General features: G+C 37.5%; 2 protein-coding genes across 5 annotated transcripts in view; one reads left to right on the top strand and one right to left on the bottom strand.

Moving 5' to 3' along the window:
* HPSE2 (heparanase 2 (inactive)) overlaps positions 1-18239 on the bottom strand; it is an 830988-nt gene that overhangs the window by 124700 nt on the left and 688049 nt on the right. The window lies entirely within an intron of this gene.
* LOC306660202 (large ribosomal subunit protein uL30-like) lies at positions 3775-17745 on the top strand (the record flags this gene model as incomplete). Its single annotated transcript, XM_079138382.1, has 2 exons — positions 3775-4391; positions 17691-17745. Exons 1-2 carry the CDS (start codon positions 3790-3792, stop codon positions 17743-17745), a joined length of 657 nt encoding a protein of 218 aa, XP_078994508.1. The 5' UTR covers positions 3775-3789.

Genomic DNA, 18239 nt, shown 5'->3' with positions numbered 1-18239 from the left:
AAAAATTGAACAAAGAAACCATAGATCTCAATAACACAATCAATAATTTAGACTTAACGGACATTTATAGAATATACCATCCAACCAAGAGCGAATACACTTTCTTCTCAGCAGCACATGGATCCTTCTCTAAAATAGACCATATATTATGCCACAAAGCTAATGTAAGCAAATACAAGAAGATAGAGACACTACCTTGTATTCTATCAGATCATAATGGTTTGAAGTTAGAAATAAATGAAAGAGTAAAAAACAGAAGCTACTCCAACACCTGGAGATTAAACAATATGCTATTACATGATGAATGGATAACAGAAGATATTAGGAAGGAAATTAAAAAATTCCTAGAGGTAAATGAGAACAAAGAAACATCATATCAAAATCTTTGGGACACTATGAAAGCAGTACTTAGAGGAAAATTTATTTCATGGAGCGCATTCAATAAAAGAAGTAAAAATCAACAAATAAACAACCTAACACTTTAGCTCAAAGCCCTAGAAAAAGAAGAACAGACCAACACCAAAAGTAGTAGAAGACAGGAAATAGTTAAACTCAGAGCTGAAATCAACGAAATTGAACCAAAAGAAACTATACAAAAAATTGACAAAATAAATAGTTGGTTCTTTGAAAAAATAAACAAAATTGATAAACCCTTAGCCACTCTAACAAAGAGAAGACGAGAGAAAACCCAAATCACCAAAATTCGAAATGAACAAGGAAATATCACAACAGACACGATTGAAATACAAAACATAATTAGAAGCTATTTTGAAAATCTATATTCTAACCAAATAGAAAATTTCGAAGACATCAACAGGTTTCTAGAGACATATGAATTGCCTAAATTGAACGAGGAGGACATACAAAATTTAAATAGATCAATTTCAAGTAATGAAGTAGAAGAGGTCATCAAAAGCCTACCAACAAAGAAAAGTCCAGGACCAGACGGGTTCTCAGCCGAGTTCTACAAAATCTTTAAAGAAGAGCTCATTCCAATACTTCTCAAAGTATTCCATGAAATAGAAGAGGAGGGTACCCTCCCAAACTCATTCTATGAAACCAATATTACCCTGATACCCAAGCCAGACAGAGATAAATCGAGGAAAGAAAATTTCAGACCGATATCATTAATGAACATTGACGCAAAAATTCTCAATAAAATTTTAGCAAATCGCATACAAAAATATATTAAAAAGATAGTGCACCACGATCAAGTGGGTTTTATCCCAGGGATGCAAGGTTGGTTCAACATCCGGAAATCAATAAATGTAATTCACCATATCAATAGACTTAAAGTCAAGAACCACATGATTATTTCAATAGATGCAGAAAAAGCATTTGATAAAATACAACACCCCTTCATGCTCAAAAATCTAGAAAAAATAGGGATAGTGGGAACATTCCTTAACATTGTAAAGGCCATCTATGCTAAGCCCATGGCTAATATCATTCTAAACGGTGAAAAACTGAAAGCATTCCCCCTAAAAACTGGAACAAGACAGGGATGCCCTCTTTCACCACTCCTATTCAATATCATTCTTGAGACTCTAGCCAGAGCAATTAGACAGACCAAGGAAATTAAAGGAATACGAATAGGAAAAGAAGAACTCAAACTATCCCTATTTGCGGATGATATGATTATATACTTAGAGGAACCAGGAAATTCCACCAGAAAACTGTTAGAACTCATAAGTGAATTCAGTAAAGTGGCAGGTTACAAGATCAATGCTCATAAATCCAATGCATTTTTATACATAAGTGAGGAATCCTCAGAAAGAGAAATTATGAAAACTACCCCATTCACCATAGCATCGAAAAAAATAAAATACTTGGGAATCAATCTCACAAAAGAGGTAAAAGACCTCTACAATGAGAACTACAGAACACTAAAGAAAGAAATCGAAGAAAACCTTAGAAGATGGAAAGATCTCCCATGTTCTTGGATAGGCCGAATTAATATTGTCAAAATGGCCATACTACCAAAAGTGCTATACAGATTCAATGCAATCCCAATTAAAATCCCAATGACGTACCTTACAGAAATAGAGCAAGCAATCATGAAATTCATCTGGAAGAATAAGAAACCCAGAATAGCTAAAGCAATCCTTCGCAGGAAAAATGAAGCAGGGGGTATCGCAGTACCCGAACTTCAACTTTATTACAAAGCAATAGTAACAAAGACGGCATGGTACTGGTACCAAAATAGACAGGTAGACCAATGGTACAGAATAGAGGACATGGACACAAACCCAAATAAATACAACTTTCTAATACTAGACAAAGGCGCCAAAAATATGCAATGGAGAAAAGATAGCCTCTTCAACAAATGGTGCTGGGAGAATTGGAAATCCATATGCAACAGAATGAAACTAAACCCATATCTCTCACCCTGCACAAAACTCAACTCAAAATGGATTAAGGACCTTGGAATCAGACCAGAGACTCTGCAGATTATAGAAGAAAAAGTAGGTCCCGATCTTCAACATGTCGGCCTAGGACCAGACTTCCTCAACAGGACTCCCATAGCACAAGAAATAAAAGCAAGAATCAACCACTGGAATAGATTCAAACTAAAAAGCTTTCTCTCAGCAAAGGAAACTATCAGTAATGTGAAGAAAGAGCCTACAGAGTGGGAGAATATCTTTGCCAATCATACTTCAGATAGAGCACTAATCTCCAGAATCTATAAAGAACTCAAAAAACTCTACACCAAGAATACAAATAATCCAATCGACAAATGGGCTAAGGAAATGAATAGACACTTCACAGAAGAAGATGTACAAGCAATCAATAAACATATGAAAAAATGTTCAACATCTCTAGTAATAAGAGAAATGCAAATCAAAACCACCCTAAGATTCCATCTCACCCCAATTAGAATGGCGATTATCAAAAATACAAGCAACAGGTGTTGGCGAGGATGTGGGGAGAAAGGTACACTCATACATTGCTGGTGGGGCTGCAAATTAGTGCAGCCACTCTGGAAAGCAGTGTGGAGATTCCTTAGAAAACTTGGAATGGACCCTCCATTTGACCCAGCTATCCCACTCCTTGGCCTATACCCAAAGGATCTAAAATCAGCATACTACAGAGATACAGCCACATCAATGTTCATAGCTGCTCAATTCACAATAGCCAGACTATGGAACCAACCTAGATGCCCTTCAATTGATGAGTGGATAAAGAAACTGTGGTATATATACACAATGGAATATTACTCAGCCATAAAGAATGACAAAATTATGGCATTTGCAGGCAAATGGATGAAATTGGAGAATATCATGCTAAGTGAGATAAGCCAATCTCAAAAAGACAAGGGATGAATGATATCGCTAATAAGTGGAGGATGACACATAATGGGGGGGAGGGAAGAGTTAGTGTTAGGGTTAGAGTTAGGGTTAGGGAGGGGGGCAAGTATGGAGGAAGAAAGTACTGTATAGAGGGTAAAGAGGGGTGGGAGGGGTGGGGGGAAGGGGAAAAAATAACAGAATGAATCAAACAACATTATTGTATGTGGATTTATGATTACACAAATGGTATGCCTTTGCACCATGTACAAACAGAGAGGCAACATGTATCCCATTTGATTACAATAAAATAAAAAAAAAATAAAAAAAAATCCAAAAGAGAAAAAAAAAAAAAAAAAAAAAAGAATAGAAAATCAAAAGGAAAAAAAAATTAATGAAACAAAAACCTGGTTCTCCTCTTTTTCTAACTGGAACTGTGGAGGGTGCCGAAGAGAAGAAATAGAAGGTTCCTGCTGTGCCAGAATTGCTGAGGAAAAAGCAAATGAGTTATGCACAGCTGAAGGTAAAGCACTTGAGGAAGAAGTTTGCCCAAAAGATGCTTCAAAAGGCAAAGAGGAAGCTTATCTATGAAAAAGCCAAGCATTACTACAAGGAATTTAGGCAGATGTACAGAACAGAACCCAAATTGGCATTTGTCATCAGGATCAGAGGTATCAATGGTGTGAGCCTAAAGGTTCGTAAGGTGTTACAACTTCTTCACCTTCACCAGATAGTCAATGGCACCTTCATTAAGCTCAACGAGGCTTCAATTAACATGCTGAGGATTGTGGAACCATATATTGCATGGGGGTACCCAAATATGAAGTCAGTGAATGAACTAATCTACAAGCGTGGATATGGCAAAATCAATAAGAAACAAATTGCCTTGACAGATAATGCTTTGATTGCACGATCTCTTGGTAAATATGGCATCATGATTCATAAGATCTACACTGTTGGAAAACACTTCAAAGAAGCAAATAACTTTCTGTGGCCCTTCAAATTTATCTTCTTCAAGAGGTGGAATGAAGAAAAAGACACCCATTTTGTAGAAGGTGGAGACGCTGGCAACAGGGAAGACCAGATCAACAAGCTTATTAGAAGGTATTTTTGTACCCTGGCCAGTTTAAAAAAAAAAAAAGCTGGTTCTTTGAAAAGATTAATAAAAATCAATAGACTATAGCCAGGTTAACTAAGAAAACAAAAGAATTAGGACAGGAATTATTAGTATCAGAAATGAGAGAAGGAACAACACTAGAGATCTGGTGGACATTGAAAATATAATTAAGGAATATTATGAACATCTCAATGACTACCAGTTTATAACCTAGGTCAAATGGACCGATTCCTTGAAAGATACAATCTGCCCAAACCTACATAGGAATAGGCAATATGAATAAGTCTAAAATTTTAAAGAAATTAAATCAATGATTAATAACTTTCCCAAACAGAAAGCACCAAGCCCAGATGGGTTCATTGATAAATCCTATCACACATTTAAGGAAGAAATTGTATCAATTCCTTATAATCTTTGTCAGAGGATAGAGGCAGAGGGATTAACTCATTCTATGAATACTTTACCCTTATACAAAAACCAGACACAGACATTACAAGAAAATGAAACTACAGAATGGTATCTCTCATGAAGAGAGATACAAAAGTCCTCACCTAAATTAAATGCAGCAATATATGAAAATAATCATTAACACAACCAAGTGGAGTTTATTGTAGGTATGCAAATCTGGTTCATTAGAAAATCATTTGATCTAATTTATCACATCAACACATAAAAAATATCTCAATAGATGCAAAAAAAGAAAGGCATTTGGCAACACTCAATATCCATGCATGATTTTAAAAAAGAACTTTCAGTGAACTAGGAATAGAGGGGGAGTTTCTCAACTTGATAGAGAATGTCTACAAAACCATCATATTTAATAGTGAAACACTAGAAGCTTCTCATTAAGATTAGGAAGAAGGCAAGGACATCCCTTCTCGACACTACTTTTCAGCTTCGACCACAGTCCTAGCTAGGGCACTAGAACAAGAAAAGGAAATAAAAAGTACGCAGACTAGAAAGGAAGAAATAAAACTCTGTGTGTGTGTGTATGTGTGTGTGTGTGTGTAGATGACAATGATTATCTGCATGAAAAAGTCAAATGAATCAACAAAAAACTCCTGGCACTAATAAGCAATTGTAGCAGTGTTTTAGAATAAATGGTTAATATGCAAAAGTCAATTGCTTGCTTATATACCAGTAGTGAACTAGTGGAATTTAAAATTAAAATGAAATGCTGCTGCTTACACTAGCACCCCAAAAATGAAATACTTGTCTAACAAAATATGTACAAGAACTAACAAATCTAACAAAATATGTACAAGAACTATATGAGGAAAACTATAAAACTCTGATGAAGACAAAAAAATCTATAAACAGATGGAGAGATATCAGTTGTTCCAAGTTTGATTCAATATTCAATGCAATGATTCAATATATTCAATGCAATCCTCATCAACATCCCAGCAATTTTTTTCTGTGGATATCAACAAATATCCACAGAAAATATCTGATTTTTAAAGTCTATACGGAGAGGCCAAAGACCAAGATTACCCTACACAATATTGAAGTTGGAGAAATGACACTACCCATCTTTAAGACTTACTATAAGCTATACTAATCAAGGCAATATGATATTAGTGAAAGAATAGACAAATAAATCAATGGGACAGAACAGAGAAATAGATATAATCAACTGATTTTTGAGTTGAAGAAATGTTAAAGTGAAACATTCTTCATAATAACCAAAAACTAGGATAGTCCTACTATCTACCAACTGATAAACAGATAAATAGGATGTGGCATAACTCTACGATGGAATATTATTTAGCAATAAAAGGGAATGAAGTATTGCTACTTGGATGAACCTGGAAAACATTAAGCTGAGTAAAAGAAGCCAGATACACAGGGCCACAAATTGTATGCTTCTATTTACATGAAATGTAGAGACAGAAAGTCAATTAGTAGTTTTCAGGGATTAGGGAAAAGGAAGAATGGAAATAACTGCTGATAGGCATGGTGTTTCCTTTTCTGATGATATTTTAAAACATTGTGGTGACGGTTACACATCTCTATGAATACACTAAAATGATCCACTTTTAAAGGGTGAATTTTTCAGTACATTAATTATATCTCAGTAAAGCTATTATTAAAAGAGGAAACTAAGGTCAACGCAGAGCCTTGCTTTCTGCTGTGGAGCTGTGCTTTCCCTTAGTGCCAACAGTGGTCTCTTTCCCTTGGTCCTCACTCGCTGTTTCGGGGAAAGATGACTAGGTGTGAAACTGAGGTTTCCTATCTCTAAGGAGGACCAAAAGCCATATGCAGGGAAACTTTGGGGAAGAAGGAACTAAAACTTTTATGGCTCTATTGAATAAAGGTATCCAAGCCACTATCCTACCAGTTTTGTTGGGGAGGAGAGTTCTTGAATCAAACTGAAAAAGTTTAGGCAAATTTCCCAGTAGGAAAAATAAATCTAATGTGACTTTGTGGGGAAGGCCTTGAACCAATTCAATGTCCTGTTGTGGCTTTTACTGCTATGTTATAGGCTGTGCTGTGAATGCTCATAACATCCAGAAAAGATTCTCCTGATTGATGAAAGTCTCATGTGGAGCAGTAGTGGGACATGTGGTAGATACCACATGCAACTAGGGCATGTAAATCACTCCTCAATCTGCCTACAAAGCCTGTCCCAAGTGGTCCCACAGGAGAAAGGGAAATCACAGCATTGGTTAAGTTCTGAAAGAGAGACAGTAAGGGGTGTAGTCTCAGTCTACAGCCTTATATGTCCACAGGAACTAAAACTGGAGACTTATGGTAGAGTGTCCCCAACTAACGCAGTCATTATTCCTATAGTCCAGCTGTTCCAGCATTGTGACTATAACTAAATCCACTCTCAGACTGATAGCACTTGTATGCTGTCCCCACTCCACTTTTAAAAAGTTTTCCCCTCTTTGCTAAGTTCATTATCAGTTTAGCAACACTTTCGTTTTCTGCACAGCATACAGAATTTTGTAAGTAATTATTTATTAGTTTACTTTTTATTTGTAGTCTTTCCTTCTAGACTAACCTCCAATGAAAGTAGGGATATTGTCTTTCTCCTTCACTTTATTGACACATAATAAATATTCAATAAATATTTGTCAAATGAATAAATGATAGACAAAACTAAATATTTTGCTAATATCTCAATAATTGAACCAAAAGTTGAATACAGAAGAGGAAAGGTAATTGCTAATTTAATCATGGTAAATAAAAGTTTCTAACTCAGTGGTTCTCAAGTCTGGCTGCACATTAGAATCACTTGGGGAGCTTTAAAAAATACCAACACCTGGAATCCTCTATGGTCCAACTGAATCAGGATCTCTGGACCTGGTGCCTGGGCACAGTTATTTTTAAAAAGCTCCCTAGGTGACTACAATGTGCAGCCAGGCTTGAGAACCACTGCTTTAATACAAAAAAGATAAAGATTTCAATATTCAGATGAGGGCAATGAATTCTAGAGTAGACAGCAGACTTTTCAAGTTTAGAGTAAGTGAAAGTGGTGTACTCCTGAGATCCATTCAATACTTAAAACCAAATCAGAGTTAAAATAAGCAGAGATAGATAATAGCTAAAAGTGACTGAGGTACCTAACGACTGATAGATTTTTTTTAAAGCTTATAGATAATGTAGCACATTTAAATAAGAATTTAAAATCAATTTCAATTTGTTTATTCTAGTTCTATTTAAAAAAGACATTTGCTCTTATTTAAACAAATAGCAATAAAAATTTAATGGAGTTAGGAAAAATTATTTTTGTGTACTAGTTTTCTATTGCTATGACAAAATACATAAGAAAAACATCTTAGAGGAAAGATTTATTTGGGCTTATGGTTTCTGAGGTTTTGTCCCTGGTTGGGTCCATGTCTATGGGCCTGTGGTGAGGCAGAGCATCATGGTGGAGAGGGTGTGATGGAGCAGAGCTGCTCACCTCATGGCAGCTAAGAAGGACAGAAAAGCCAGGAATGGGCCAGAGACAAGGTACCCACCCCTACCCAGTGGCCTACTTCCTCCAACTAGGCCCTACATCCTACATTTTCTACTACCTTCCAATAAATAGTCCATTCAATTATGAACCCATTAATGGATTAATTCATTGATGAGATCAGAGCCCTTATGATTCAATCATTTCCCAAAGACTCACCTCTGAAAATTGCTGCATCAGGTACCAAGTCTTCAACACATGAGCCTTGGGGATACATTCCATATTGAAACCGTAATACTTTGGTTTTCATGGTCACTTATCAGAGGCTTATTTGTTGGTTCCTTCAACTTATCAGAGGCTTATTTGTTGGTCACTGTGCTCTTAATATTCTTAATATTTTCAAATATAATACATAAGATGAAGTAACCTTAGATTTGTCATACTGTGGCATTCACAATCAAAGCCTTCCAACCTATCAAAGGGCATTCATTTTCTTTTTCCTTTCCTGGTTGGCCTATCCATCCCTCTCTTCTTCCCTCCCTCCCTTCTTCCCTTCCTCCCTTCCTCCCTTCTTTCCTTCCTTCCTATTTCTTTGTCTATTTTCCTCCTTCCCTCTTTCTTTTTAAAAGTTTTTAAGTATTTTTTTTTATTGGTGCATGTTTTAGTCAGTTTTTCTCACCACCATGACCAAAAGACCTGACAAAGAACAACAGAGGCAGAAAAGTTTATTTGACTCTCACAGTTTCAGAGGTTGCAGTCCATAGACAGCTGACTCCATTATTTTGTGCCCAAGGTGACACAGAACATCATGACAGAAGGAAAACAGCTCAGGACATGGCAACAGGAAGCAGAGAGAGCTTTGCTCACTAGGGACAAAATATAAGTGCCAAAGGCAGTGACCCCCTTCTTCCAGTCACACCCTATTTGCCTACAGCTACCATTCAGTTAATTCATCCAAGAGGATTAAGCCATTGATTAGGTTAGACCTCTCATAACCTGATCATTTTGCCTCTGAACCTTCTTTTATTGTCTCACACATGAGCTTTTGGGGGATACCACATATCTAAACCACAACAGTGCATTATAATTATACATGGTATTAGGGTTCATTATGTCATGTTTATATATGCACATCATTTGCACAGTACCTTCCCTTTCTCTTCCCTCTTCCCTCCCCATGATCCACTTGTTCTATTCCACTGATCTCCCTTCTATCATCATCACTATTATTTTAATTAGTGCACCTTCATTATATACAGTTGGATTCATAGTAATATATTTGTACATGGACATAGCATAATTTGGTAGATTTTGCTCCCCAGTACTTCCTGCATGACCTCCCATCCTCTATTTTCATGAAGTCCCCATTTTTTTTATTCCTATTTTTTTTTCTGTCTTTATAGCTTCTGCATATGAGAGAAAACATTCAATCTTAGACTTTCTGTGTTTGGTTTATTTCATTTAGTATGATGTTCTCTAGTTCCATCCATTTACCAGCAAATGATATAATTTCATTCTTCTTTATGGCTGAGTAAAACTACTAAACAAATAACCCAATCAATAAATGGGCAAATGAAGTAAGTGGCATTTGTCAAAAGAAGAAATGCTAATGATCAAAACTATGTAAAAACATGTTCAAAATCCTTAGCAATCACGTGCAAATGCAAATCAAAACTACACTGAAATTTAATCTCACTCCAGTTAGAACGGCAATTATCAAGAATACAAATAACAACAAAAACTGGCAAGGATGTGAGGAAAAAGGTACACTTACATTGTTGATGGGAATGCAAATCAGCACAACTATTTTGGAAAGCAGTATGGAGATTCCTCAAAAAACTAGGAATGGAACCACCATATGAACCAGCTACCCCACTCCTTGGTATATATTCAAAAGAACTAAAATCAGCATACTGTAATGATAAATGCATACCTATACTAATAGCACCTCCCTCTCTTTCTTGTCTGATATTTTTAGTGGTTTTGGTGAAGCAGGTGAGGTGCTGCTCTTCTCATTCTAGATCTGACCCTGTTCCTCCTCATCTGCAGGTTGCTTCAAGGATGGTGAACTATGCTCCTAAGCTCAGGCACAGTGAGTTTGTAATTGTTTCTTCTCCCTAATTTATTTAGGTTGCTGCACAATTTGCTGTAGCTGTGATCTCTCAGTGTTGCAGTCTGAAAACAATATAAATGGTTGATGGCACAGTGAGATGTTCAATTGTTGCTTCTCAGTGATTCACATAATGTGCTATCATTAGCACTTTGATGTGACATATCATGGTTTTCAGGGCTTACTGGGCCATTTATAAATACCAAATGAAGGTGTTAGAGTTAGTATTGCAGCTTGGTTACTGCCTTAATTGCCTTTGCTGGAAAAGGTTGGCAGCACTTCTCTGGAGGGAAATAAAATGTAATTTTTGGTATGCCGTTAACTAGTTGCAGTCAATTCCTCTCAAGTTCAGGAATCACAGCTTTCCCTTTTTGTTCTTCTAATTTTCAAGCAATTTAACTTTCACCAAAAAACTTACTGTTCATGTTTTAGTTATTACTTGAATTGATTTTCAGATATCTGTACAAATACTTAAATGCATATTTATCTCACCACAGTTATGTTCAAGTTATTAATGATAATTATTATTATAACATAATTTTACATTGTACAAAGTGATTTCATAAATGACAATAGAAGTTAACATTTATTGAATATTTACTCTGTGGTAAAAGATACATATGCATTGGTTCATTTAATCCTTTCTGAGAACCCTCTGAGAGAGACCTTATTATTATCTCCAATATATGAGGGGAAATTGATGTTTACTGAGGTACAGTAGTAGAACCATGGCCATGTAGTTAGTAAGTAGTAAATGGTAGAGCTGGTTTTGAAATGCTGGTCGGTCTGAGTTCAAGCCAGTACTTTCAAGCAGCACATTCAAATACTCCCCACTCTCCAATAACTCTTCCCCCTTTTGTAGAGGAGAAAACAAAGACTCCTATAACTAGAAAATTATCAAGCTGAATTATGAGCCTGCAACTTCTGATTTCAGGTCCAGAGTTCCTTCTACTTCCCAAGGCATCCATAATTGGGGTGAGCTGTTAAACAGCAGGTGTGGATCGCTGACATATTGTGCACACTGCTTAGATTGATAAATAAGCAAAGGATGAGAACTGGTAGTAAAAATATCAGAGGTACTTCTATGTAAAAGCATTAGAGGCAAAAGAGCTGCCTGCCTGGTCAGAAGGTGCTCTGATGAGAAGCCAGGGGTTAGAGGCACAGAGGAGAAAAGAAGCAAGTCATGTCCACTGGGCATTCAGCCCAGGTGCTTTGGCCACTGACATGGAGCCAGCCTGAGTCTCAGTGATTGATCCTGCAGCCAAAGATGCCCTTCTCTCAGCAGCCACAGGTTCCCACAAAGGAAGGCTGCACATGGAGAAGTCTTTGTCAGGGCCCCTAATGAGAGGATTGGGTTTCACATCACAGCTGCCCTTAAACAGGTACACTCTGCTTCTTTCATCTTCCTGATGGCTCCCACGGGAAAGAAAAGAAAGAGAAAAACGGGTACACCAAGAAACAAGTCACAGGTTAGTTTGGCTGGATTTTGTACTTCCCAGGCCATACCACCTCCAGGTTTGTAGTTTGGGAATTCTTTAATTTTTGTACACTCTGTGTGGCCACTGGTCAGCAATGTGAAAGGCTTCCCTAAATAATTTTTCATCATCCACCTTGACTCACTAGAAAAGTAATGTCTCCATGCCTATGCACATGTTACTGCCTGTGTTGGGAAAAGACTCCCAGACACAAACTCTTCTCTCTGTGGATAACTGGACCTTCTTCAGGCCCTAGCACAGGCATCAACTCCTTCAGAAGTCTTCCTGGAAACCCATGCTGCCCTCCACCCATGCTGGCTGCTATGCTCCTTTTTCATCCTTTTAAAATGCATCTTCCATCTTCCTTGCTAACTCACCTGTCTCCCCATCTGTGCTGTAAGATCTTTGAGGACAGGGACTCCAGTGTCTAGCACAGTATCTAGCACATAGGTACTATGAGGCAATAAGCGCTTATGAATGAATGAAACATAAATGATCAATGAATGAGTCTGAGATCATATTCGTGTAGCTATTTAAAACAATCCTTTCAAAACACTACCTTGTCTTTTAAAAATAGCCTTTATTCTTTTAGATTTTAAAAGAAATATTGCTAACTGTAGTAATTTTACACACAAAAAATAAAAACTGCCTGTAATCCCACTATTCAAAGAAAACAATGTTTAACATTTAGCTATAGACCCTTCCAGTGCTTTTGTATATACCTGTATATACAAAATCAGAAACTTTCTGCCATAACTAATTTTCTCAAAGATAACACCAATAACTTTTAGATGTAGAGAATACATTGATAATCTCAATTTAACCAGTTCAAAACTAGAACTCAAAGATCCACATATAAGGGCTGGGGTTGTGGTTCAGTGGTAGAGTGCTTGCCTAGCATGGGTTTGATTCTCAGCACCACATTTAAATAAAGAAAATAAAGGCCCACCAACAACTAAATATATATATATATATATATATTTTTTTAAAGAGATACATATATAATTAATGGCAGAATTAGGTTTAGAACCCACAATTCTAGTCATAGTCCTAAATTCCTGCTGTTCCTGCTGATGCCTCCTAATTAGCTGGTATCCTCACATCAGCCTAGCATCAGTGGGAACCCATTTGTTACTGGTTGTTTCTTCTGAGAAAAAAGGACAGATTTAAGCTGAACCTTGTCCACACAGGGACTATGCAGGGCAGCAGGGTTATAGTCTCTAACATTTTGAAAGGAAGCAAGGATGGAGCATTGAGGATCTTATCCTAGAATCTTGTGAGAAGAAAACCAAGGGAGCCAAACAGGCAACAACAGCAAGAGTTAGAGTTTCTTTCCAATGGCCAAATGATATCTAAATGGTGATGACGTGGATCAGAACATGTTGCTATGGAAACTGCAACAATAGATTCAATCTCACCATAGAATAGTGAGTTGTGCTCCAATCCATGACCAATGACTGTTTTCCAAAGCAATGTACACAGAGGGTGCTGAATTAAACATTTATTATGCAGCAGGAATAGTAGGCAAAAAAAAAAAAAAAAAGAATACCAACAGCAAATATCCACACCACTATGCCAGTGTGGAAGAGGCAGTACAATGTGATCTATCTAGCTTTTATCTTAATGTAAATAGAGAATTCAATTGTAATCACACAAACACACCAGTTATTAGCTCTGCAGATGGAAGAACTATATCTTACTTAAGTACATATCCGTATAATGCCCAGCACAGAGCCAGACCGATTTCAGGTGTTGATGTTTTTTGAATTGAATTATATTTGTGTGAAGACTGCTTTTGCTAGCCTGGCGTGGGAGTTAGGAAGATGTTGTCTAGTAACTCACCATTCCTTTCCTTGAAGGCTCTGTAAATCAAGCTTTTAAAAAAAGCAGCAAGCTAAATTCCAAAACCCTCTCTGAGGAGAAATGCCCATGGCTGGTGGGGTCTGGACTATGTCCACCGAATGTGCAGATCTCTTCTGCACAAACATCGCGTGCTCCCCAGGGAGCCCATGACTGGCTGACTGGCTGTGGAGACTCAGGCGTTCCCTCTTTCCCAATGGCAGGGGGGTCAGGGGAAACGGGTGGGAGTTGAGTGATGAAGCATGGCTGAACTAAATGTTCTCCTCTTCCCAGGCGAAACAGTCTCACAACAGGGGGAGGGCTGGTACTTTACTAGAGGAACAATCCTGAGGAGCAGGGGTTGTAGGTGAAAATTATCTTTTTTGAGCCGAAGTTTCTCTTTTTTCCTTTTAAGACTTTTTCTAAAAAAGTTTTAGGCTCACAATGAAATTGAGCTGAAGGTACAGAGATGTCCCACATACCCACTGTCCCCACAGATGTACATGCTCCTCTATTATCAACATCCCCCACCTGAGTGGTACATTAACTACATTTGATGAACCAGCATGGCCACATCATTAACACTGAAAATCCATAGTTTCCAGTAGGGCTCACCAGTAGTGTGCATTTCACAGGTTAGGATTAATGTATAAAAATACGTATCCATCATTATAGTATCATTCGGTATAGTCTCATTGCCTTCAAAATCCTCTGTGCTCTGCCCCGCCCCAACTCTTGGCAACCACTCATCATTTTAGTTTGTCTTTTAAAGGATAATCCTCACATCCTCTCTTACCTCGGATTGGTGCTACTGGAATGACCCTGCCAGAGCTGCTCTGGAGTACTACAAACTGGGATCACAGTTGACTAGAGATGGGGAGGGGTAGATATGGCTTGAGGAGCCATAAAGCTAAGATGCTCACTTTTTCTGAATTTACCCAAGAGCACTAACAAAAACAAAAACAAGATGGTGTTTGCTAATAAGATCCTTTCCTGAAATGCACTGAGCTGGGTTTAAAATATCAGAACAGAAATTAACTTATTTTTCTGGGAGACAACCAAAACACAACTCACTAATTCCTTAAGCTCTTAACAAGCTTTTTAAGATTTAATCACAATACAAAATGCACAAGTTTATATTGGCAGTATATGGTTATTAACTGCACAACTTTCTGAAGTGGCAACCCATAGGATTTCCATTTCTGTCTTCATTACACATTTCAGGGGACTGCTGGCTCTGTCTGTCAGGTTGGTGCCCAGGGCCTAGCCTTCTAAATTCTTTCCAGAGGAGACTTAGGATATACTCCCAGCCGCCAAGTTCTCTACTTATAAGGTGCAGAATTTATTACAACAAAGAAAAAAAGAAAGTTTGCTACCTTTTAAAAGTGCTTTTAATATATGGTTTCTCTATTAGAGCTTGCTATTTCCAGAAATACAGCTGCTCAGTTCATTTGAGACTCTGCTAAATTCATGGAACTTGTTTTAGTTTCCTATGGACTTCTATGAGCTCTATTGCCACCATGTATCACTGGAGGTCTTCTGTGCCATGCTTTTAAAGGAAGTCACTGACAATAACTCTTATTTTGGGAGAACAAAGTCATGAGAACTTGCATCTTTAATGTATATACAGCAGTGCAAAGGTACATGGAAGGTTGATAAGGAATCCAAGGTTGTCCAACTCTGGAAATGAAACCTATCTAATCATCCAAAAACCTTTTCTAGACTGTTTCTTCTTTTCAATTTCCTAATAGGCCTGTTTTTATCTTCAGATTCAATTCCAAGGCAAAATTTGCACTAGGCCACTGCAAAGACACCTAAGAGAATACTGCAAGAAATAGTGTGGCTCAGTGAAAAGAAAATAAAATTTGGAGCTAGAAAATTCTGGCTACTGGTTTGGCCTGGTATATTCACTTAATAACCTCTTAGGACATTAGTTTCTCTTCAGAAAAGTAAATTAAAAATTATATTTAACTTACCAGGCTTTCCTCAGAGCAGTTTTAGAAAATTACAATTATCTTTTTCATATGTTTATGTGTTTTCCATTTCTCAGTACAGCATTATATTACAAGCTCCAAGAGTTTAGGGACCTTGTCTTTTTGGTTTACCACAGTGGCCCACTGCCAGGAATAACAATCAGCACACAGTATATGATCAAGAAGAGAGAATGAAATCAGAATGAAGGAAGGAAAGCTTAAAAGAAAGACTAGAAAGGAAGAAGGAAAGATAGATGGGGGGGAACAGAATTTTTAGAACATTGTTAGATGCACCCTTTAAAAAAGTGATCTGTAAATATTTTGAAAATGTAAATATTTTTTAAATGCATTATTAAAATAACTAACATTTGATTCATAAATTATTGTAGGTTGTAAAAATGTAAGTTGTATCTTGTTACAAATTAAAGCCAAACTGCCCTGCATGATCTGACCGCGGCCTACCTATTTCATTTCCAATCAGTCTTTCCCTTCCCTGTCAGGGCCCAGTCACTCTGGTGTTCATCTTTCAATAAACATGCCAAGTTTGTTCTTGCCCTGGTGCCTTGTGTCTGATTCTTCCTCTGCCTGGAAGATTCTTCTGTGAAACCTGCAAAGCTGGGCTTCCTACTGTTATTGGGCCCTTCCTACACATGTGCTCTAGAGGAGCCCCCACAGGACTTTTTTATAATTTATTTATTCACTTATCTATTACTAGTGCCCCTGGTCCTAATGTTCAATAGATATTTATTTCAAATAGAACATGTGGTCTTTATGTGTTTAATGCTCACATTTCACAGGTACTTTTTAAATTATTTTGTTTTATTTCCACAAACTTATGAGCTAAAACAAAACAGAACAAATCTCTTTGGTTCCAAACTGAAAATTCCCTCTCCATCCTTTCCCACTCCAACCCCTCATACATACTTTTGAGGGAGGTATCTCTGCTTTGTGAATATAAGGAACTGTCCAGTTAGTTTTACGAATTGTGATTTAGCTGATGTCCTAGAGTCATGTACATCCAGTGATACAATAATTTCTGAATACTCTAACCTAAAGGAATTCTTCTGAGACGTGATGGTGCTGTTGGGTGCCAACTTGTTCCCTGTTCTTGATCTGGAGACCATCCTGGCTCAGGGTTTAGAAGGTGGAGGGAATGGGCTAGAACCAGGGAGGCAAATGGCAGGATCACTTACTGATTCCAGTTTGGGTTTGTTTCCTATGGAGGCTAGGGCAGCATTAATTCTGTAAGAACACTGGACCAAGGGACAGTGTTATGGTTTGGATGTGAGGTATCCCCCAAAAGTTCACATGTGAGACAATGCAGGAAGGTTCAGGGGAGAAATGATTGGATTGTAAAAGTCTTAACCTAATCAGCGGATTAATCCCTCATAGGATTAATTGAAGTGGTACAGTGTGGCTAGAGGAGTTGGGAATTAGGGTGTGGCTATGGGGTATACATTTCATATATGGAGAGTGGAGTCTCTCTCTCTGCTTCCTGATGATGTGAGCTTCTTCCTTCTGCCATGCTTTTCTACCAGGATGTTCAGCCTCACCTCGAGCCCTGAGGAATATAGCTGGCCTTCTATGGACTAAGACCTCTGAAACTGTGAGTCCTCAAATAAACTTTTACTCCTCTATAATTGTGCTGGTCAGATCATTTAGTCACAGCAGCAAAACAGCTGACTAAAACAGACAGGTACAGGGTCTAGGACTGGCCCTGTATTCCTTCTCTCTCCCTATCCCTGTTCACCAGTCCCTGTTCAGGCAGAACTTGATTACCTTGAAAGGTAGACCCAGTTCTGAAATTCTTTGAGTTGATGAGAGGAGTCTGACCTTTCATCATAATCATGACATCAGTGTAAAAGAATAACCTATTTTATGAAAACAGCTTTTCTGGACTAAGTGGGATTTTCTGGTCAATAAGTTCACCAAATCCAGAACTCTTCTTTTGCCATTCTACTTTATCCTTCTCTTTACTTTCCTAGAGAAGATGGTGCTCTGCGCAAATCTCCCAATTGTCACCTAGGGATTGACATCTAACTGTAAGCGTACTTTAGCTGTTCCCTAAGAGATGGGCTCCTACTGTATCTAATCTTGGCTAACACTCCCCCATCTGCTTTCAACATGTTGCATTTGACATTAACTAATGTCTCCTATTAGCATTAAAAGAAAACAATCTGGAAAAATTCACTCTCAAGCAGAGTTCAAACAGGCCTCAAGTAGATGTGGAATCTCAACTGCATAAGGTTTGTTAAATACATAAATATTTAATAAATATTAATAATATAATGTAAATATATATGTAGATATGCATCCATGCATATGTATATGTATGTGTGTATCTCTATATAGGGATAAGGGTGTGTGTGTATGTGTGGGGAAGTCAAAAGTCTATGAAATGGGTCAGGGGAACAAAGACAAGAATGTTTCTGTCTGATTTATGAAATTAACTGGCAACAGCAAAAGGAAAAAAAAATTCTAAAGGCATGATACAAAGATACTTTTTCCATGAGATGGAAAGAAAGTAGGAATTT

Source organism: Sciurus vulgaris (assembly GCF_902686455.1).
Source record: "Sciurus vulgaris genome assembly, chromosome: 4".
NCBI lineage: Eukaryota > Metazoa > Chordata > Mammalia > Rodentia > Sciuridae > Sciurus > Sciurus vulgaris.
This window is presented reverse-complemented; position numbering and strand designations above follow the sequence as displayed.